We start from the raw sequence: 21,692 nt of genomic DNA on the forward strand, positions 1-21,692 counted from the left end.
ATTAATCCCAATTTTATTAAATGAGCATTGATCGTTTTTCCACTGATAGAAAGTGATTAAATTGCTAAAACTGAACTTCTCGTTTGTCCCAGGTCATGGCAAACAGGGATATTGATACAAATGTATGACTGCCAATTAGACAACTATTTATTTTCTGTGTACTAAGTAATTACAACTATGTGCTATAGATCTACTTTGTGTACGGTCAGGCATAGGGTGGTCTCGGCTTAATTCATTTACAACGTGTCTAGAGTTGCAAAGATTATGAGCATCTGAAGTGAACACTAGTTCTTGGTAAGGACCCCATTAATTTGATTTATTTTTCTCAATGTCTTATGCAAAAATCTGTTTAATAGCTGTCTGTTTGATATCATCACAGCATTGTCTTTCAATTATTTAACGCAGTTAAGAATAAGGCTTACTAGTATCTCCTTCTTGCATGTGCATTATATTTCCATTAAATTTAAACGAACTAGTTTACATACTTAACTTAGTATAGCTGTTTTAACCTTATGGAAATAAACATGTATGCAATATGAAATATTTGAAACATGAAATATAAAAATACGTCCACCAATATGACAAAAAACTCAAACAGATAGGACATCTTAGTGTTTAGCTCTGATTCCTGGCTAAAATCAGACACGGTTGGATTTTGCAAGAACAAAATGATACATAATATATATATATATAAATATACTTTTAACGAATATATTAGCTTCAAGATTTCAGAAATCGATCCACTGGACGTATAACTGTTATAAATTAAGTTTGAAGAAGATAATGCATACTAGTACCTGAGTTTTCCTCCATCCTATCAGTCAGTTCTATAATAAGATATTTATCCTGTAGATCTTATAATGAAATCGTTAATAATAATGCATTATAAACGGCTTAGCTAGAAATGCTACACCAAATCAACTTATATTATATAACATTTTGCAATTTAAACGTCCGCAATGTTATCATGTAATGAAAATCTGCTTGATAATTCCAGGTATTGACATTTTATAGAATTTCGCTACTGTACTTCTAATCAAAGTTTATTTCTGATATAATTTGATTTTTTTGGCATACAACAAAAGTCACGTGGGACAACTTATGTAATAGTAAGATGTATTGTACTTTAATTGCTCAATACAGATGTTAAAATCATTATTGGCGATATATTATCCATGTCAGTTCTAATCGAAAAAAAATTGATTTACCAACACTGCTTGAGACGACTTTTGAGTACCCTTCTGTACGATTTTTCAAGCAGGGTTGTGCTATGATATTTAATGGGGAACACAATTTTCTGCGTAAAACATCATGCTTATTGTTTGCTAATGAGATCTTCTAGACGGACTGAACGTTATTTTTGCTGATAAAAGCTTCTGACAGAAACTTGTCTCGATAGAACAGTTCTATCCTATCACTGAGTTTCACTGTTTTCCCAAGAACAAATCCTGATATCTATTTATAAAGTTATTTTAATAATAATTATTTATACATTTTTCTTATTATTTTTTTTTATCATTAATTTTATCCTTGTTTTAGTCTCGAACTTCATCCAATGTATTTATTAAGCAGCACAAATTAATATACAACTAGCTGCAAAAGTTTCTTATCAGCATTCGATTTTACCCGGAAGTCCGATAAGGCTAGCTTTTCTAGCGAAATGTGGTGTTTACTTTGTATCGCAATTGGTTTCTTTTAAAACTTTACTATTTTCATACTGCATAATGTTTAAAATAGAAATGTTCTATCTTGCCTTGTTACTGACAGGTACTATAGACAGTCTTGGACAGTTTTTCCCATATACATGATACCAATTATGACAGGCCTAATATCCGCAGACATATTTCAACCATTTGACTTTTTTTGGCAGTTCTACTTTATTTTTGATCAGTTGTAACACAGAACTGGTAAAGACAGTTCTACAGAAGAACAGTTTTGAACATTTCTTCCATTCAACTGATCCTGAAAGTTCTTCATTAGAACAGGATTTTTTTTTACCTGAAACAGATCATGACAGATCTGCATAAGAACAATTTTGAGCAGTTCTAACTTTTACTGATTCTGACAATTGTACCATACTATTAGAACAACTTAGATAGTTCTATCGATATTCTGTATCTGACGGATCTACTTTAGCTAGAACAGTTCTAGGGAAGATCTGTTTACAGTTCTTTATCAGCTTAGAACTGATCCATATATATATATTGTAACAGAAGCTTATTGCTAGATAACATTGCCTATATGATCCTATATACTGACTGCATTTCGCTCTAATCCCCATATATATTGTATTAGGCTACCAACACACAATGTAACTAATATTATTGGCAGAAAACTTTCTCCCTGTACAAACTTGATGTATAAGTAAAACACCACATAGTTGTTCTTACCTGATTGTTCATCCTTCTTTCATTTCCAATGATATTTTCCATAATTATAACGTGTTTTGTTTATAAGTTCTCCGATAACAATACGTAGCAACAATTATAGTAAAGTTCACATTTTCCATTGCAAGACATTTTAACCTGCTGCACTCGTGTCGAACATAATTATTCAGAATAAAATTTATTAATTATGTATTAGAGCTTAAGGTAATTAAATAATTGTCGCATTACTATTGCTTAGGGAATTAGTTTTATTGCTATTTTATAGAACTTCGATGCCTTATCTTCTATGTAAATATATTTCGATTATTTATTTCAAAACTATTCTTGCTATAACCAGCTGTATGGATTAGATGACTTATGTAATCAGGTGAGCGGAACGAGTAAAGCATTTCCATTTGTTAATACTAAAGTGCATGGACAAGATAGATTGATCCTTTTCAGCAGAATAATTAGAAGTTTATCATCTATACACGTCTACTATATCGATGCTTTCAACATTGGAAAAGAATAAGACATACAAACTAAAGTATAAAAGAGAATGAAAAACAGTAATATAGAATTATAGCATTTCATCAATGCATACTGATATTTTGCAAGTAAAAGACATTTCATATTGTTAGTAAACTGTTAAAAGACAGAGCAGTTCGACAATAGAAGGATTTGAAAAACAAAAAGTTAAAATACCACCAGAACAGAACGAACAACGAACATTTTGATTATATAGGGATCATTTGATATTTTTTTTTGTGAAAGAGACCACTTCGTTTTGTCAGCACATGTCACACAATTTATCTAATTCTTACCTGATTTATTCTTTTTCCTGATCTGTTGATTATTTTAATTTATTCAACGTGTGGTTCGGTTTGTTTCAGTTTTTCACTGGTAAATGTTCTATTATGACGTCAAATTTTCTTGCTTTTGTCTGACATTTCTATTGTGACGTCATAAAAAAACGCGACCATGCCTGATGACGTAACGTTGAAAGAACTCTTCTTTTTGCAGATCTTCAGAATGAAGTATTGATTGTCTACATATCGTCTAAAATCATTAGAGAAACTGATTCCACCACCATATTTCGTGCAATACGATATTTATCAACTCTCGACAGATAAATTTTAAATATTTCGGCGAGCCCTCTGTTTTAAATTTGAAAATTTACCTGTCTGTAGTAAATAAATTATAAAATATCGTATCACACTCGATATAGTGGTAGAATCTATATTTATCTCTTAACACACTGTAATATAGTTTGATACTAGTTTTAAAGTAGGAAGACCTACTAAAAAGTGTCTAGACTGTTAATTCTGTACTTTTATGCAATAGACCTGTGACAAACAATGTCTATTCGAAAATGATGAAATGCATGTTTCTGTTACTAGGTGAACATAGAAAAGTAGGATTGATATTAATTTAGTAGCTAGACATGCAATTTTAATTGCAGTATTTAGTTTGTTTAGACACATTATTAACATTGTGTACTCACGTGCATTGCCGTTGAAGTTTTCTTCCGAAATTTTAGTTCCAGTTTCTTTCGTAATAGATAATAATTTGATCTCCGACGACGGCGTCGTCGCATCAGCATTCTGAAATCCCCTTTCTGATTCAATGATTGAATTTTGAATCAATAAATGAAACATTTCGTTATGATAGAAAACATTTATCTTTTAATTTTAATCAATAACCTGGACTCAATGTGCATTCGAAGTCAACAAAACACAATGTTAACGTTGACCTGTAACGACCTTCTCTTCTGCATCATTAACTTTATCATCTACTCAGCAGGTTTTTATCTCGTAAGTGTTTTGTAATTGCACGCGCGACAAGAAACAAATTTAAACTTAAACTTGACCCTTTGAAAATCTTTATTTTTATTCTGAATATCATTGACCTTTTCAAACGATGCATGCAAGAATGTGTAGAAGAATTCAACAATTACTGTGCAATATATTGTTTTGTTACATTGCTTGGATGGTTAACGTATTGTCTATCACCACTGAAACATACACAATCTAACTCTTTGAAGTGGTGGTTTTTATATTGTTTCACTGGGACAAATTGCATTACAAGATGCAGTCATGCATCATTTCATTTAGCATCTCTCGAGTGATTTGTTTTTACTATTGATTGTAAAGGTGAAATAAATCACCCGTATATTGATGTGTTTACATGTTATGCTCTGTAAAGAAATAGAAACATTTTATTTTTATTCAGCTGTTTCGCACTATTGTAGATTTATAGGGTACAACATAATGATACATGAATGCTATGTTAGCGACATTATTTCAATTCCAATATTGTACAAATCAAGTATCTAATATTACTACAATATCCATAATCAAGCAACCTGGGAGTAATAGCCTTTAATTACATGTACAATATAACGCATTGGGGCACATATCACTAGAAACAGAAATGAAGTGAGAAACTTTAAAAGAACTCTAGACGGCCTTCAACAACGAGCAAAAGACAAACTGTAAAGTTGGCTTGAAAGATAGTAATGGCCCCACATGACACAATGTAAAATCGTGAATTAAAGAAATATTTAAAAATCTACCTTTATCATTATACATACGTACAGTAAATCAGATAAAAAAAATCTGCAGGCATAAGGAAGAGAAATTCCAGAAAATTGTTTCAGTTCAGAATAGTTATCAAAGGTACCAGGATTATAATTTAATACGCCAGACGCGCGTTTCGTCTACATAAGACTCATTAGTGACGCTCAGATCAAAATAGTTGTAAAGCCAAACAAGTAAAAAGTTGAAAAGCATTGAGGACCCAAAATTCCAAAAAAGTTGTGTCAGAAAAATGAAAGGGTGTAATGGCGGACGGACATATATAGGGAATACTGTATGCAGTAGCCACAACGGTAATGGAGGATTAACATGTCTATTCACCTGACAACGTTATAAGAATCAGTTATTTTGATAATGTATTTATTCATTTCAAGTACCAGTGAAGAGAATAAATAACATATGATTTTTAATAAACTTTTTCTAGAAAGGAAATTTACATGACTGTACCAAAAGGCCACCAACATGGCATGAGAAAATAAAATGCAATGGCTGTTTTATATATTCAAAAAATGTTTTATACAATCGTATATCATAAGTGAATATTTTAATCAAAGTAATAAAAGTTCAGTAATATATAATGATTTGTGGTGTTGTTAAGATTTCATTGTTAAGGTTGGATACATAGTAATGATGTATATATATATATATATATATATATATATATATGTAATGTAAAATAATTTTCTTAAACAGTTAGATACATGTATATACAGCTATGTATATATGCATTGGTTTATTCTAATACATATTACAAATAACAATTATTTTAAAAACACATGCGTTTATGTTATATCACGTATTAATGTAAATGTTTTAAATGCAATATGTCTTTACATTATAAGATATAAAAGTATACGAGAAAACAGGACGAAACGGCACATCAACGAACAGCGAAATTATCCTGCTAAAAATATATCAACTGTCTTTTTTAACAACAAAAAGCATATACATGTAAGCAGTTGCCAATAGAAACAGCAACATACAGTAAACTTAACTTAGTTCATGTGTTCACTTTATTTCAAACATATTTCATTGTAAAATATCAACTACATGACAATGGAATAGCCACAAGTAGTAAACCAAGGAGGTGTACTATACTAAACAATAATAAACTAATATACTACAAATGAAAAACAAACCAAATTGTTATCGAATAAAACAAGTTCAATAGATACATTGAGATAAAGATATCTAAAGAGTAAAAGCATATAAAAACAGAGGATTTTTCCATTTAACAAAACTGGACAACAAATCGTACCAGATATAAATGTTTTTGAGCCAGCATTATACATGTACAACTGAATAAAAAGAAAACATTTGCAGTTTTATCGTTATTTATACATGTAAATCGGAGTTCCCATATAAATGTGTGCGATGATAATACTAAGCCAATATCTGAAATACTTTTTTACAAATGTGCTCTTTTGTGTGTGTGATGTTAAATAGTTTTGTACAGAATACAAATTTTTTGCACAATCATACATAAAACGATAATTCACTATTAGTGTTTAATCGATAATGTTACAATTGGAAGGCCACTTTTTAAACTGCTACCTTCGTAGCAAAGGTATTCAAATCATTGCTGTTTTCTCGACACAAGAAAATTTTGAACACATCAGTATGTGCTTGTCTAATCGTTCTTTGATCTAAGTTGTTTAAAAGTAGATCAGCGGCTATCATCAATGAATGTTTATATAAAAAAATATCCGTTTTGCGACAATATAATTACGCGAATAAGGTACTTAGCTGTTGGTGTCATGTTTGACAATTTGTGGTAGTAAGTTGTACTAGTACTCTAGAGCATTTAGGCTTTCTATTATTCAAGGGCGAATATTTGCTTTATTCAAGCCTTGAATTCTTGAAAAACAAATGTTATTTTATTAAATTCACATGTAAATTTTAGAATGTTAATATAGTAAACATATCCTTTTGAATATGATCTTAAAATTCAAATTTGTAAGAAATATTCTATATTTTTCTTCACAACTCTCTTATTCGAAGACTTAAAAAAATGTGTAATATGGCTGTTAAAGTTTAGTAGATTCGTCTGGTGTCGCTGACTTTGCCCGCGTTGCTCGTCTTGGTGTCTCATCGTAACTTCCTATCGAATCAACATCCGAAAAACCCGAATGTCTGTCGTCATCTTCTGTTCTCAAGATACTTGACTCATCTTCAGATTTTAATGTAAATGTTTCACGGTCTGTCTTTTCTGATGGTTTCCGTTTCGACAAAGGAAGAGTTCCTTGACCTTCAGTTTGTGATGCATCAAAAACATATGCCCTGTGTCTCTCATGCCAACGTTTCTGTCGGAGCTTTTCTTTACGACGTTTCTTTTCAATATCCTGATAAATGAAATAAAAACCAACTTTTTAAAGATACATACATATTAATATATCAAATACAATGAATGTATTTGAACACATAGATTGAAGGTGTAGATTATCGTAATATGATAGACTCTAGTATAAAATCAGAACACAAGGAAAACAGTAAACAGACAACCAGTACAAGCATACGAAATGCACACAACACGTTAATAATTTTATACACCCAAAGCGCTTTCTGTATTCACCTTCAACATGAACGCTCAAAGCCTAATATTTGAAAGCCAAGACTGTATAAGAACCGAAAAACTTGAAGACCTATACGACCTTCAGAATATGATATGGTGGCTTGGTAATCTACCATCGGATTTTCTAACTTTTTTCTGTGAAATTATTATAACTGACTTTAGTATAATAGACGTTTTATGTACTTCACAAAATGTTTAATTATAATTTCGTGTAAATTACAGGTCGAATAATAACGAGATATTTAGCTGTTTCTCTTTTTAAAACGTCTTATGCTTTTGAATGTTCCTTTAGTGTCTTTAACTTCTCTTTGATGAAACTTTGAAGAAGAAATTTTTATTAACAATTAAAAGAACTGCTTCCAAATCAAAAAGGACATCTTTTTTTAATATAATACCTCTTCCATTTGCTTTCTATGAATCATAGCCACTTTAGATAGCACTTCTTCAAGTTTAGCATCATTGGCATCGTCATCAGCGCTTGCTAGGCACAAAGCTCTGTTCATTGGAAAGAAATCGAAATTTTCCTTTTTCCACTGCAAAAATAATAAATACAAACAAGGTCTATAAATGATTATTATGCCATTTACACGAATCATTTTAGAGACATCTTAATATAGTATTATTTTAATGTGCTTGTGATGTTTCAGTTATAATAAACAGTTATACGTTAAACGCCTGTATTACGCAAATCTTGCATTTGAACATAGAGAAAGAGCTGTCACGAATAGAAAACAATATCATTTCAAGGGTAAACACTCTTCGTATTTTAGATCAACAACTAAGCAGGAATCAAAAGAAGAAACACTATTATCATCCGGAAACAATGTTTTAAATGCAAAAAATATGCGTTTTGTAACAGAGACTTGCACTTGTTACCTATTTTCCTTAACATCAAGTCTTTTTCTCCTTTCGTATATATTTCATCTATATTTGTTTCATATGTCGATCACTAAAAGACGAAATTTACGGAGAATTATTTTGGAACACAGCTTAATTTCCACGCTTAATTAAACTGTAGAACTGTAATTGTTCGACACAATGGTGGTGTATCAAGTTAACCTATAATATTTAAAGGTGTTTATGAATTAAACGTTTTGATATGATGTTTTAAAAATTGTCATATAATTACCAATGCGGCCACAAAAAGTTCAAGTGCAGTATAGTCCGATGGTTTGACATTGTCTAGATGTATAAAGAACAAAATGTATGCCCACATGCTATGTTCGTGTCCTACATGGTACTGGAATCCCTAAAATGAAGAATAAACCTTTTAAATTTACCAACATAATATTTTCACACGAACTGATGTGCTATTTTAAATGATGATCTTATAGAAAAATGTAAAATAACAAAAATACCGAATTCCGAGGAAAACACCAAACGGATAGTTCCCAAAGCAAATGACAAAATCAAAAGCTCAAACACATCAAATGAATGGACAACTGTAATGTTCGACTCTTGGTACAGTCATTTTCTTATGTAGAAAATCGGAAATTAGACCTGACCTTATAGCTAAGCCAAACCTCTCACATGCATGACATGAGTGTACCAGAATTATTTTCTTCAGAGGTAAATGAAAGAAAGGGAATTTCAATTTGAAAAATCAGATCGTATTCTTAGTATGCAGGAAGAATTTGAACACATGTACATTCAAATAACACCTTCCCTACTATTATACATTTGTAATGATTTTGTTTGCGTTTACCTTTCCAGTATGTTCAAAATCATAACTGTTTCTACTGCAAATGAAACAACATTCCCTCATATCAGACTCAGCACGCCACTGAAAAGAAATAAAGTATTAATCTACTTTGAAGTGTCTTTATCTGCAACTTAAAATTAGAAACTAGTCGGTCAAAAGGTTGAAATAAAGTGTTTTGCTCTACAATAATACTTGTACAAAATGTATTATCAATTTAAAATAAATTTGGTAATTAATGTAAATTTTATATGTTAATCCTAATTAAAAATTAGATTTTATAAAAAAAGTGGTATTTATATTTCAAATTTCGACTTTTTATAGATGAAAAAAAAAAATAAAAAAAACACCGAGTACCACGACTAATAATTCTTCATAAATCTGACGATAACTTTATAATAAGCAGTGCTTGATAAATTTGTGAAGTGACTGCTTCTAATGTAACACTTAATTCGAAACACAACATGATTATTGTATGTCGATTTTTCAGGGAAGTAGCCAATTGTACATCTCAAAAAATTATTACTTAGTTGACACAATATTTTTTGCAAACTCAGTAAGACAATCATAATATCACGTTTGAAAATTTGCCTCACTTTAATTAAAATTGATGAACATCGGGAGAAAAAATCGGAAATATTTAACTGTGTATTGCTTTATGTTAAATTTATTTAAACACAACTATTTTTGAAATTTTCATTTGGAAAAGTTTGTGTATGAATTATTGTTTGAGTAATTAAATGTAAAACAATTAATCGTTTTTGCCTTACTTTTAATAAATTTCACACCAACACGTATTTATATTCATTACCTTCAAATCCCGTAGTTCAGAAAAGGTATCCACAATTATACCAAATATAATATTTAGACCAATTGTCGTGATAAATATGAAGAAAGACACGTGATACAAAACGAGTGGCCAAAAATGAGAAAAACCTCCATGACGATCATCCGACTGTGACACAGTCTGAAAAAAAAATTAAAAAAAAATTCACATAACAGTATGCATTTTTAGCATGTTTTGCATACTAGATATACAATTGTATCGATTGTTTATACTCTAATGCGAGAATTCTTACAATTTTAAGTAAAAGTCGTTTAAATTGATATGGAAACGACATACGAAGGGACAGATGGTTGAAGTTGGCAATTGAAAGTTGTTGAAACGTTTTATTCCCGTCATGTAATGTTGTTATTTTAGCGATAAATTTAACATTGCCATAAAGCGCGGATGTTTGGCTAGCCGCAAAACCAATGTTCAATCCACCATTTTTCTTCAAATGACCTGTAGCAAGGCAGGAATATGGCAGTTGTTATGGAATAGTTTGTTTCTCTGTATGTTGCATCTGTGTTTGTTTTTGTTGCACTTCTGAAAAGCGGTTTACTATTGTTGTCTTTATTGGTTTATCTGTGTTACTATGGTAACGCCGTAGTAAGAAAAAACAGAAACGTCAAAGAGACAAACAACAGTTTTAAAAAAAAACATAAACGTCAAAGAGACAAACAACAGTTTAAAAAAAAACATTACTGAAAAGTAAGACTGGGCAATACGAACCCCGCCAAATTCCGATGGTGATTTCATATGCTCCAGACGCCTTGTTGCACATATAATATACGGACACATTTGGTAGGTCAAATCGGATGAAAAGATCACGGATTTTGGTTTTGGTATTATATTTCTGTCATCTAACTCGTGATGGCTTACGTTTAAAGAACTACTGTAACGGCGGTGTCTAGTAAAGCATCTGCTGTGTACCCTTCCGGAGCGTTTATTTATTCTCCCGGTTTTTTTTTCAATCGTGTTGTCCCGTTTTACTTTCAAAAAAATGTTCTTTGATTTTTATTAGTCGTTGTTTTGCCTGTCTCTCTACACCCAGTTATGTTTTTGAATCACTTATTGCATAGGCCTTTGCCCAAAATGATGTCAAAGGAGGAAAATTTGGTTTCAGCTATACAATGATATACGATTTCCTGGTCAACGCAACTGGTCTGGCTTGCAGTTAACGAGTATTACTAAGTTTTGACACTTATTTGATTAAATTTTACTTTAATGGATTTATAAGATTTGAGCATGAATAAAGTATTGTTGTTTTTAATTGTTTTGAGAAGAAGAACACCATATTATGATACTTACATCAAACATGTCACCTATGAGGCCATATCTCACAACTGTTATAGTACATTGCCATAGCGTATGACAATATAAATAATTTGTGGGATCAAAAAAAGACCTCAATAGAGAAAATCCAACCAGTGCATATATGTATATCACAATTAGTCCTAGGATAGCTACCCACAGCAAGGACCATCCTATAAAAAATATTATCTTATATGTATTTTGTCTCAATTTAATTCAAATATCATTAAATTAATAGAGTCATTTCAATTCAAGAATTATAACTTTTAACGATATAATGAAACAGAAAATCGCTTAGTGAAATTGCTTGTTGAAATACGCATCTGGTGCAAAATAAAATGGTACCCTTCATATCGTTAGCCTCCATTTTCTAAATCATGTATATAAATAGCATAAATGATACAGTTTAAAACAGTCTTAACACCCTCATACCGTTTTGTGTAACAGATTTGATGACGCCACTCAGAAGTTGATTGTTGACAACAATGTTCAATAAATGGAATGCGAAAAAATATCCATGATACACTGTTCCTAATACTGATAGAGTCAGGAACAACTGAAAAACAACACATAACATTTTCCTTATTTTTCTAGCATAAGTACTTCGTGGAGTATTAGACAAAATACCTTTTAGAAATAATTACAAAAAAAAGAAGGAATAAAAACCCAAGTCATCTAAATGCATTTATGTTTAGGAAAATTGAACACAGAAATGAACAGCTGCTGTTTAGGGAGACGGATTTATATAAGTTTTTCTTGTTTCCGAATCCCAGTATTTATATTGTATAATTATATTTCGTGCACTTTTGAAAAAAATAAAATATTGTTTAAACTAAGAGCTGCTGTTGAATGTTATATAGCTAGACTAATTTGTGAGTTAGTTCTGTTAAAAAATCACAGTCAGACGATTCAATCTTTGCTGAATAAAATGTTTACAGTTTGTATATATGTTAATATATTCTATACATTTAACAGAAATGTAAATAACTGTCTCAAACGGAAAACACAATCTACACCTGACGGTTCCCTTTTTCCGCATCAGTTTATATTTTCCTTTCTACTCTTATCTGAAACCCCGAAGAATCTACTTTGTTTGATTGGAAGTTTTCTGTCGTCGTGGATATTCGTGAATATTTGCCCTTAACGTAAGCCTTAAATCATCAGTAAACCTAGACATTAACACTATACAAGTTTTGTGCAGGGTACCGGTGTGTTCGAGAGCCTTGGCCACTTATTATTTTATATACTGATAACAAAATAACCTTAAAATTGATAAAATCATTAAACTGCATTATACAAATGTATTGCTTACAAGAAAATAAAAAGTTGTAAAACTCAGCACTTTTGCATCCAAACGAGATCCACCTGAATCTTTGTCACGTGTTCCCTCCTCAGTGTTCTCCTCTTTGCGAGAAAAGCATCTATATATGTGAGAAAGATAACTAACATTAACTTCTTATCCTAAGTTTGCTAAACAATATGTTAGAACATCAATAGATTAATATAACATATAAAAGGTAACGTTTTAAGAATATAAACACAATTCAATATGTAGCATTAAAAATTGCAGGATTAATATCATACAATACAAACAAATATATTGGTAGATCATACACGTAAATTTATCACATTTTGCTTGGTTTTCTTGCCCGATGGATCGTTTATGACAGCAGAATAAATTTAACACACATGATCATAGAATTAAATTGTGAAAACTCTATGTTCATCGGTGAAATTTTGTGTTGTAGAATACTAACTGTGTGTTTTACAACTTATTGTCATATCATGTCGATTAATATCTTTTTTATTTAATTTAAACATATTTTATTTGCTGAATTAAAGCAAAAGGTATAAGTCGTGTTGTCCTACTGGTAATACATATGTATATGGTAGTATTTGATTGATATGCCCTAAAAACAGTTGTAAATGAAGTTATTACATTAACATACTTAAATGGCGCTGAGATGTCTGCTAGCGTAGGAAGTCTTGGGTGATTGAGCAACACATAACTAATTAGCACCATCAAAGAAAAGAAATTATGAGTTCCCATAAAAGCATACATTATCACATCATACAGCTGCCTATTCAATCCTTTTATTATTGGATCTGGACTACAAATAAAAAGTACAAACACATTAAGTTTATAGTAGGCAAAGCTATAGACCATCTCCTAAAAAAAACCTGTGATGTTTCGATGGATTTTCGTTCAGTTAATTCCATGTGTTTAAGTGATTGTTAAGTGTTATCTTTGTGGTTTCCGTTTTCATTTAAATACAAAACCATCTAAAGTAAGATACAAACATGACGGCGTTAGCTCAATTGTGTACTTCTAAGTTAAATAATGATTACCAGAAAATGGTAGCTTTTCGCAATTCATGCGAAAGTACGTTCGTCGATTTAACGTTATGTCACAGTAAAGCATAATTGATGTAGGATATCAATTATAATTTAATGACATCGTTGTATAAATTATATAAATATCTAAAAATGAGAACTGCATTATTTTATATATGATAATATTTGTTTGTCAGAGTTTCGCATGTTTCGTCAAATTGTTTGAAATACGGAGGTTATACTAGTACTGCAAAACAAATCTTCATAAACGCTGACTACATTTGAAGAATTTTGTTCAAACGAAAATTATATGGTTTGTAAATTTGTCGACTTTTTTGTTCTTACTGAACCTCTTTTCACATGCTGTTATTCCGATTTTGTATTATCTGTTTCGTATGAAAGAGGTAAAAAACAACTGACGTATAGTCATGTCTTGATAAATGAATTTTAAAACATTGTGGTAGGTGTCGCAAACATTGCTTTGGTTTTATTATCTTTTCCAACTTCAATTCATATATGATCCTAGATATATGTAAAGGCAAACTTACTCTGCTATTATATCCCAGTCTATTGTCTGATTGCCATTAATCTTTTGGTAATCTTCTAATGAAGCTTTTGCATTCCATGAATACAGCATAAGCATGTTAATTGCAACACTCAGGAAAAAGGCACCAAAGTTCCATATTAACCTAAATGAATTGAAGAAAAAAACCAATAGTTAGTAGCAAGTAATTCGTTAAATTTCTAAATCATAGCTTAACATAAGAAAAAAACATGTTCATTCAAGTTTGTCTACTTGATAATTTGAACTGCATTTTCGAAAATCAGAAAAGAATACTAATCATTATCAAACTTTACCCATAACTAAAAGTATGTTTTATTTTACTGTAACAAAACATTATAAATGTATGTACCACATATAAAATCTTACCACAATTTTGTAAACATCTTTGATATTGGTTTCTGTAATATTTTTCGTTGATAGCTTATATCTTTTAGTATGTCAGATGTCCATCCCATCAAACCTCGAATTTTGTTACTAGGTGATGTTCTGTCAATATTCCATTTAAGATTTTCTTTTACTTCGTCTCGCAGAAGACTCTGAAAAAAACAATAAAAATATTAACCTTGAGAACTATAGATGCAGAAGAGAAAATAACAAGAATCAATCATTTAAGAATTGAATGTTTCTTTTTGTAAATTCATTGGGGTGTAAAAGCGTTGACCGAAGTACATTTTGTATGAAGCGCGGAAGCGCTTCATTCTAAAAATGTGCGCACGGTCAACGCTTTTACAACCCTATGAAGTTACAAAAAGAAGCATTCAATACTTATAATTACATTTTTGAGCTATGATCAAGAAAACACGAATTTTATATTGTTTTTATTTAATTCACCTGTGCACTTTATTGTGGGACCACGTGTTATCATGAATGAAAAGTTTTATTGAGTGATGCAATTGCTTACGGAAGAACACGTGATGTGCAGTTAGCCAATCAGAATAAAGTATTATAATGAAACATACATCTAATGTAATTATTACCATATATATAAGAAGAACAAAACAGTAATAATATATTTCCCGCAACAATGAAGACAAAAATGGTGTTTATGTAAACGTAGGGTATTCTGAAGAGTTTTTTATATTCCGCTTAAAAAAACGTTTTCTCGCTTATGGCAATCCGATGATTTTTTAATTGCCTGCAGTATGTCATATGTTATATAAAATATGTTTGGTTCTTCTTATATTGGGGCTTTATATTGTTCAAGAGGTAATCAATCAGTCAATTCTTTTTTCTGAAGGATGGTCCTTTTTAATAAATAACTGCACGACAATGGAAAGAAAATCCGATATCTGAGTATATAACATCTGTTGTTTTAGGCAACTTTAGTTTAGTTTACTTCAATTCTCCTAAATAGATTAAGAAGTTATAAAGTTATAAAATAAGTCAAAAAATTTTGTTTTTTTGTATCAAACAGATACTGTTTATACCATTGACGATTTTTACGCCGAAACAAAAATGTCAAATATCATCTAATTTTATATAAAACTAAGTATCAAGTTATTAAATAAATACATTAAAAACAACACAATCAAATTATGTATTAAAATTTGGATTTATTACATGATTGTTTAAACGTACATTCAGTGGACTTTAATATATAATTTTCGTACAGCACAAAAGTCGATACTATTGAATAATTATTGATAATTAATAACAACTTGAAACTGACTCGGAAGAACAAAATGGAAAATCAAAATTTAAATAAGCAGACAAGAGAGATGAGAAAGAGACGAAAGAGATATCCAAACTCATTATTCGAAAACAAACAAAGAAAGCCATAGTCCAATGTCCATATTACACGTATGGCCCACTCGCACTATCGGTTTCTATGTTCAGTGGTCCGTAAAATTGGTGTTAAACAAATTTGCACTAAAATTAGATAGATAACATGTGAACATGTGCACTATGTTTCAATTCGATTCATCAAAAACTACCTTGACAAAAATTCTAACATGAAGCGGGACGAATGGATGGACGGACAAACAAACGGATTCACTGATCGAAAAACATAATGCTCTTCTACCACCGTAGGTGCGGCATAAAAATAATCATATGGCAACCAAGGTAGGAAAGTTCCGAGACTTAAGACCGAGGAACAAGTATCCCATCAAAAAACGAAAAAAACACCAGTCAGATATAAATCGTAAATCATTACTTTTTATGTCTAATGTGATGCAGCTAAATAAATAGTGTTCGATTTGAGGAAGATATACAACTACAATTTATAAGAACCATATATACGCTAAAAAAATGAGATAATACGTAATAGAAAATCTAAACTCCTGAGTCTGGAAAGAGCAGACAAAATCATGGACAATAAAAAAAATATAGAGTTTAAGGAATAAAAGTAATTGAACAGTATTTCTTTTTATATTCCAGATAACTTACTTTGTTTTCCACTCTAAAGTTGACCTTTTGTAAAACATCTTCCTTGACGATTTCAATGGAGAAACAGCTTTTCTTATAAAAATCAATTGCTTTCTGGTGCGTAGGACTAATTTTTACTTCTGAAAAATATGTATAAAAAATATATGGTATGATTGTCATTGAAACAACTCTCCACAAGAGATAAAATGACACAGAAGTTATTACCTATATGTCACCGTTCGGCCACCAACAATGAGAAAAACCCATAGCGCATAGTCAGCTGTAAAAGGCCACGAAATGACCAATGTAAAAAAAATCAAACGAGAATACTAATTGCTAATTTATGACATCCACAAAAAAATTAACGAAAAACAAAGGAAGATGTGGTATGATTGCCAACTCTCCACAAGAGACCAAATTGACACACAAATTAACAATTATAGGTCACCTTACAGCTTTCAACAGTGAGCAAAGCCCATACCGCATAGTCAGCTATGTAAAACAATTCAAACGAGAAAACTAACGGCCTTGTTTATGTAAAAAAAAAGGTGACCGTTTTACATTAAATATATATTTTAGCGATTAAAAGACGATATTAAGAATCATATTCATAGTTAACCTATATTTTAAGGATTTTAAAGTCATGATAAAAAAAATAAAAAATCGCCACTTACTTTCATCCGTTATATTTAAAAAAATTTATTCTGGAATATGAATTAAAAGCATAATCAACCATCCATCGTGAACTGAAACAATTCGTAGCTGTTCATATCAACCTATGATACGCCCTTATAGATTGAATTTATTTATGAAAGATAATTAAGCAAACTAATTTCAGTTTCCATCATATTTTTTATTAAATACGGCACCAATTAATTGCACTGCAGATAGAAATAAGTGATAATTCTAAAATACTTTTTCAAATACATCCAAAAAACAAATTTGCATTTCGAACGTGCTGTTCGTATTTTGGCAGTACTATTAATTTGCCGCCTCTCTTTAAATCAAACTACTTACTTTTGTGCAAATTTGGATCTATATCCAACATTCTTGCCCATATTAGGTAAAACAGATATCCGGTTTCTGTAACACTTTCTCGCTCTTGATCATTTGTGTTTCCCTACATCAAAAAATACATTGTTATGCGTTTACTTTTCTACATTGGCTAGAGGTAAAGGGGAGGGTTGAGATCGCATAAACATGTTTAACGCCGCCGCAATTTTGCGCTTGTCCCAAGTCCGGAGCCTCTGACCTTTGTTAGTCTTGTATGATTTTTAATTTTAGTTTCTTGTGTTTAACTCGGAGATTAGTATGACGTCCATTATCACTGTACTAGTATACATATTTTTAGGGGCCAGTTGAAGGACACCTACGGTTGCGGGAATTCTCGCTACATTGAAGACCCATTGGTGGCCTTCGGCTGTTGTCTGCTCTATGGTCGGGTTGTTGTCGCTTTGACACATTCCCCATTTCCTTTCTCAATTTTATTTGAATTATATGAAATAACTTATTTTGGTCATCCACTTACAAACTGCTACATCCCTTATCATTGCAATAATGTTCATATAAATGTTTTCACGACCATTATAATTATACAATTGACATTTGCACCATATCTATTGCAATGTATTCCAACTGAGAATACTTATAACATAATCTTCCATTTTTTTCATAACATTGACTTCAATATTTTTTGTTTTTGCTTGAAATGCTAACGTACATGTTCATTGCTATGATTTCAAATACAATTATGTAGTTTCATTTAATATGCCAAATGTTCGGATTCGAGGTAAGTCGATTGAAGACGAAACACGCAATTGCCGCACTAAATTGTAAGATTGTAAGACTAGGTATATTTAATGAGTGTTTGTATGTTCTCTAAATACTGAACATCAGTTATAAGTCTAATGAAGGCGAAACGCATGCATGACATTCTAATTTATAAGATTATAATCTCAGGTAAATTTAATTAGCTTTTGTATGTACTCTAAATAATGAACATAAGTTGTAAGTTGCATGGAGACGAAATGCGCGCCTGTCGTTTTCAATTATAAGATTATAATTTCAGGTATATTTAATGTGTTTTTGTGTGTACTCTTTTAAAAAAATAATGCACATCAGTTTTACATCATCTTATTCTTTACCATTATCCGGCTCAAAAGGCCTCCACCAACAGATGCCAGATTTTTCACTGAACCAAGTACACCATCCGCTTCCACGTTTTCTGTCTTTACAATATCTTCTAAATTGATCTGGTCTGACTGACACATTTTATAACAGTTTGTCATGCACTGCAGTAACGCTTGTTTATCAATGGTATCTTTTACTTCCTACAATAGCAGCATTTAAGTGTATATCGGCCTTCAAATTGATGACCAATCAATATATTAGTACATATTAAATAGCACACGCAAGTTACACTGTAAACATATTTTTGCTCGTGTGTGCTCATAAGTAGCATGCATGTTCTACTATATTGCATTATTTTAAATACAGTTGTTATAATTGAATTATACCTTGTATATGTCATATGGAGAGAGTTTTTATAGGCTATGCCTGTTGCTCAATCCTTTTCGTATCTTAATAAATAAAAATGTTTAAAATCTAAAATAGCACACGCAATTATTATGAATGTTTGGTATTGTCAATTTCAATGGCTTTCAATGATATTTTTTTAAATAGTAATTCAAAATCAAAAATCTTACATTCTGAATCATTAGTTTGATGTGTTTGAGCTTTTAATTTTGTCATTTGACACGATACTTTCCGTTTTGAATTTTCCAAGTTCAATTTATCTGTAATTCTTATTTTTATCAAAAAACAGTTTGAAATTATATACTGACAGACAGAGAGAAGATACCAAAATGATAGTCAAATTCATAATTAGAAAAAAGAACTAATGTTACCATGACAGAAACCGAAACATCGACCAAATACAAACAATAGCTTTCAAAACACAACCTAAAGGTAATAACATAAAGGATCATTCAATTTAAAGAAAAACGAATATTTAACGGTAGACCTGGAAAAATAAATTTGATGCTATATCGCGTAACTGTCTAAAGATATCAAAAATAGTAGTTGTCGTTTATTCGATCTTTTCTAGGTTAACTCGATTATCTAGGTATTAGTAAAAGGTCTGTTGTCACCAGAAAGAACACTACAAATAACTTCATAGAAATGAAAATTCATGCAAATAACTGTGTATACATAGTTTATACAAGTGAATTATTTTTTCCTTAAAGCACATATACCGCCATATACATTCAAGATAATTCAATCATATGTTTAACACACCGTTGCGACTTCAGTCTTTTCTGGACCATTTTCTTCGATCATTGACAACACAACTGCTCCTATTATCTGTCGCAACTCGAGAACCTTATAAAATAAAATTAAAAAAAAAATAGTGTACATAAGGCCTAAGACAGATATATTTGTATCCGTATAAGAAGTTGGATGATATTTGTATCTGTATAAGAAGATACATAAAATTTGTATCTGTATAAGAAGATGGATAAGATTTGTATCTGTATAAGAAGATGGATAAGATTTGTATCTGTATAAGAAGATGGATGAAATTTATATCTGTACAAGAAGATAGACAATATGTGTATCAGCATAAGCGAACAGGTATAGTGTCGAAAACACATTAAAACCTCCCGCCCAACGGAATCATTTATAAATGTCCACATTCTGAAAAGCCTGGGTTGTCTTCTCTCTTGCTTTAGGGTTTAAATGCGCAATGGGAGGCACGTACAAAGGTATTATTTTGTATTTATTGATAATGGATATGAAGATGAACCTTCGATATTCAAGTCTTCAATAGTTGTTTTTAGTTCATTCAGAATGAAACCCTTCATGGTATATGGTGACTAAATGTATAACTTTTTTAATGCATTTATATCTTTAAATACTTGAACAGTCCTTTGTCTGATAAGGTCGATTCAAACATTAATGCCACTTTATTCTTTAACAAAAAAGAGAGAAAAAAAATCATAAAAACTATGTTTTCTCTGTCAATTTGAATTTTCAGTGTTTAAATAATTACATGTATGCCAAGTTTTTATATTTACCTTCTCAGGGGGACAATCGCCAACGTCGCCAGATCGTAAGATGAAATTTATGTAGTCCACAATTTTATTTCCGTACAAGACAACCCGGTTTTCCTGGTTTCCCTGTAATATAACGAGTAAGTCTTCTGAATAGATATGTATTATTTATGATAATCAGCAACAAGAGTAAAGAACTTCAAAGTATGAATAATTTTACTGAAGAAAATGAGAAATACTTACGGCACAAAATTCATTTAAACTTGAAAAAACTCCCACAGCAAGACCGATGGTTCTCTTTGTAATGGCTGAATAAACTACATTTAGAAACTGTGTAGTCTCAGCTACAATGTTGAATGATTTCACGTTGTCTGGTTGCTCTCTAAGATAATTCTGAAACAAAATATGATGTATAAACTAAAGAAAGAAAATCCAGCGAAAGGATTTTAATCAAGTTGAATACTTTTTCCAAAAATGTGACACATTATTGAAATTAACAGACGCCTTTTCTTCTTAAAAATAGAAACAAAGACACTTTCAAAATATGTTAAGCCTAAGGATGTTTTGCCGTTTAGATAGAAGCTGGTATATCTAATAGCGGTAGGTGGGTACCACTTATCATTGTTAGGTCTATTTTGACCAATTCAAAACACATCACTGGCTTTCAAATATGAGTTATGAGTGTAGCTGCTTATATTAAAACTAGATAGTTCTTCAGCGCTTTAGACTCACGTAATTTATAAGGTATTTTCTTTTATCTATATTCGTACCTGTAAGTCGGCATTTTGTCCATCGCATATCCTTGCTAACAATTCTAGAACAAGTTCTATATAGCCATCATCGTTATACTGCATCATGTCAGATAGAGCGCTTTTTTCTTCTTCACCTTCGTCAGCTTCCTTTGAAAAAATTATACAAACAATTATTTATTTGGTTTTTTTTTGTTTGGTGACAAAGTTAGTTAAGTACATGTGTATATAAATCATACAAATGATTACCAAGT

General features: G+C 31.0%; 2 protein-coding genes across 11 annotated transcripts in view; both read right to left on the reverse strand.

Annotated features, from left to right (window-relative positions):
• LOC139524812 (inositol 1,4,5-trisphosphate-gated calcium channel ITPR2-like) overlaps window positions 1-1,051 on the reverse strand; it is a 122,782-nt gene extending 121,731 nt beyond the window's left edge. Inside the window, exon 1 of one of the 2 annotated variants that reach the window (XM_071319904.1) lies at window positions 798-1,051. The gene's annotated coding sequence lies outside the window, so the exon portion shown is untranslated. The remainder of the gene's footprint in view (window positions 1-797) is intronic. The other variant, XM_071319901.1, reaches the window with a different exon arrangement.
• Window positions 1,052-5,449: 4,398 nt separating this feature from the next.
• LOC139524814 (inositol 1,4,5-trisphosphate-gated calcium channel ITPR2-like) overlaps window positions 5,450-21,692 on the reverse strand; it is a 95,807-nt gene continuing 79,564 nt past the window's right edge. For all 9 annotated transcript variants that reach the window (XM_071319917.1, XM_071319916.1, XM_071319915.1 and 6 more), the window contains 18 exons: window positions 21,460-21,588; window positions 20,933-21,082; window positions 20,714-20,815; window positions 19,935-20,018; window positions 18,782-18,967; window positions 17,655-17,757; window positions 16,659-16,777; window positions 14,637-14,806; window positions 14,254-14,394; window positions 13,321-13,482; window positions 12,684-12,792; window positions 11,804-11,927; window positions 11,369-11,544; window positions 10,046-10,201; window positions 9,241-9,318; window positions 8,665-8,784; window positions 7,931-8,068; window positions 5,450-7,305 (listed from right to left, as the gene is read on the reverse strand). In XM_071319917.1, coding sequence (XP_071176018.1) covers window positions 6,991-7,305; window positions 7,931-8,068; window positions 8,665-8,784; window positions 9,241-9,318; window positions 10,046-10,201; window positions 11,369-11,544; window positions 11,804-11,927; window positions 12,684-12,792; window positions 13,321-13,482; window positions 14,254-14,394; window positions 14,637-14,806; window positions 16,659-16,777; window positions 17,655-17,757; window positions 18,782-18,967; window positions 19,935-20,018; window positions 20,714-20,815; window positions 20,933-21,082; window positions 21,460-21,588 — 2,562 coding nt within the window. In that variant the 3' untranslated portion in view covers window positions 5,450-6,990. The remainder of the gene's footprint in view (window positions 7,306-7,930; window positions 8,069-8,664; window positions 8,785-9,240; window positions 9,319-10,045; window positions 10,202-11,368; window positions 11,545-11,803; window positions 11,928-12,683; window positions 12,793-13,320; window positions 13,483-14,253; window positions 14,395-14,636; window positions 14,807-16,658; window positions 16,778-17,654; window positions 17,758-18,781; window positions 18,968-19,934; window positions 20,019-20,713; window positions 20,816-20,932; window positions 21,083-21,459; window positions 21,589-21,692) is intronic.

The sequence above is a fragment of the Mytilus edulis genome, chromosome 5, assembly GCF_963676685.1.
Source record: "Mytilus edulis chromosome 5, xbMytEdul2.2, whole genome shotgun sequence".
Taxonomy (NCBI): domain Eukaryota; kingdom Metazoa; phylum Mollusca; class Bivalvia; order Mytilida; family Mytilidae; genus Mytilus; species Mytilus edulis.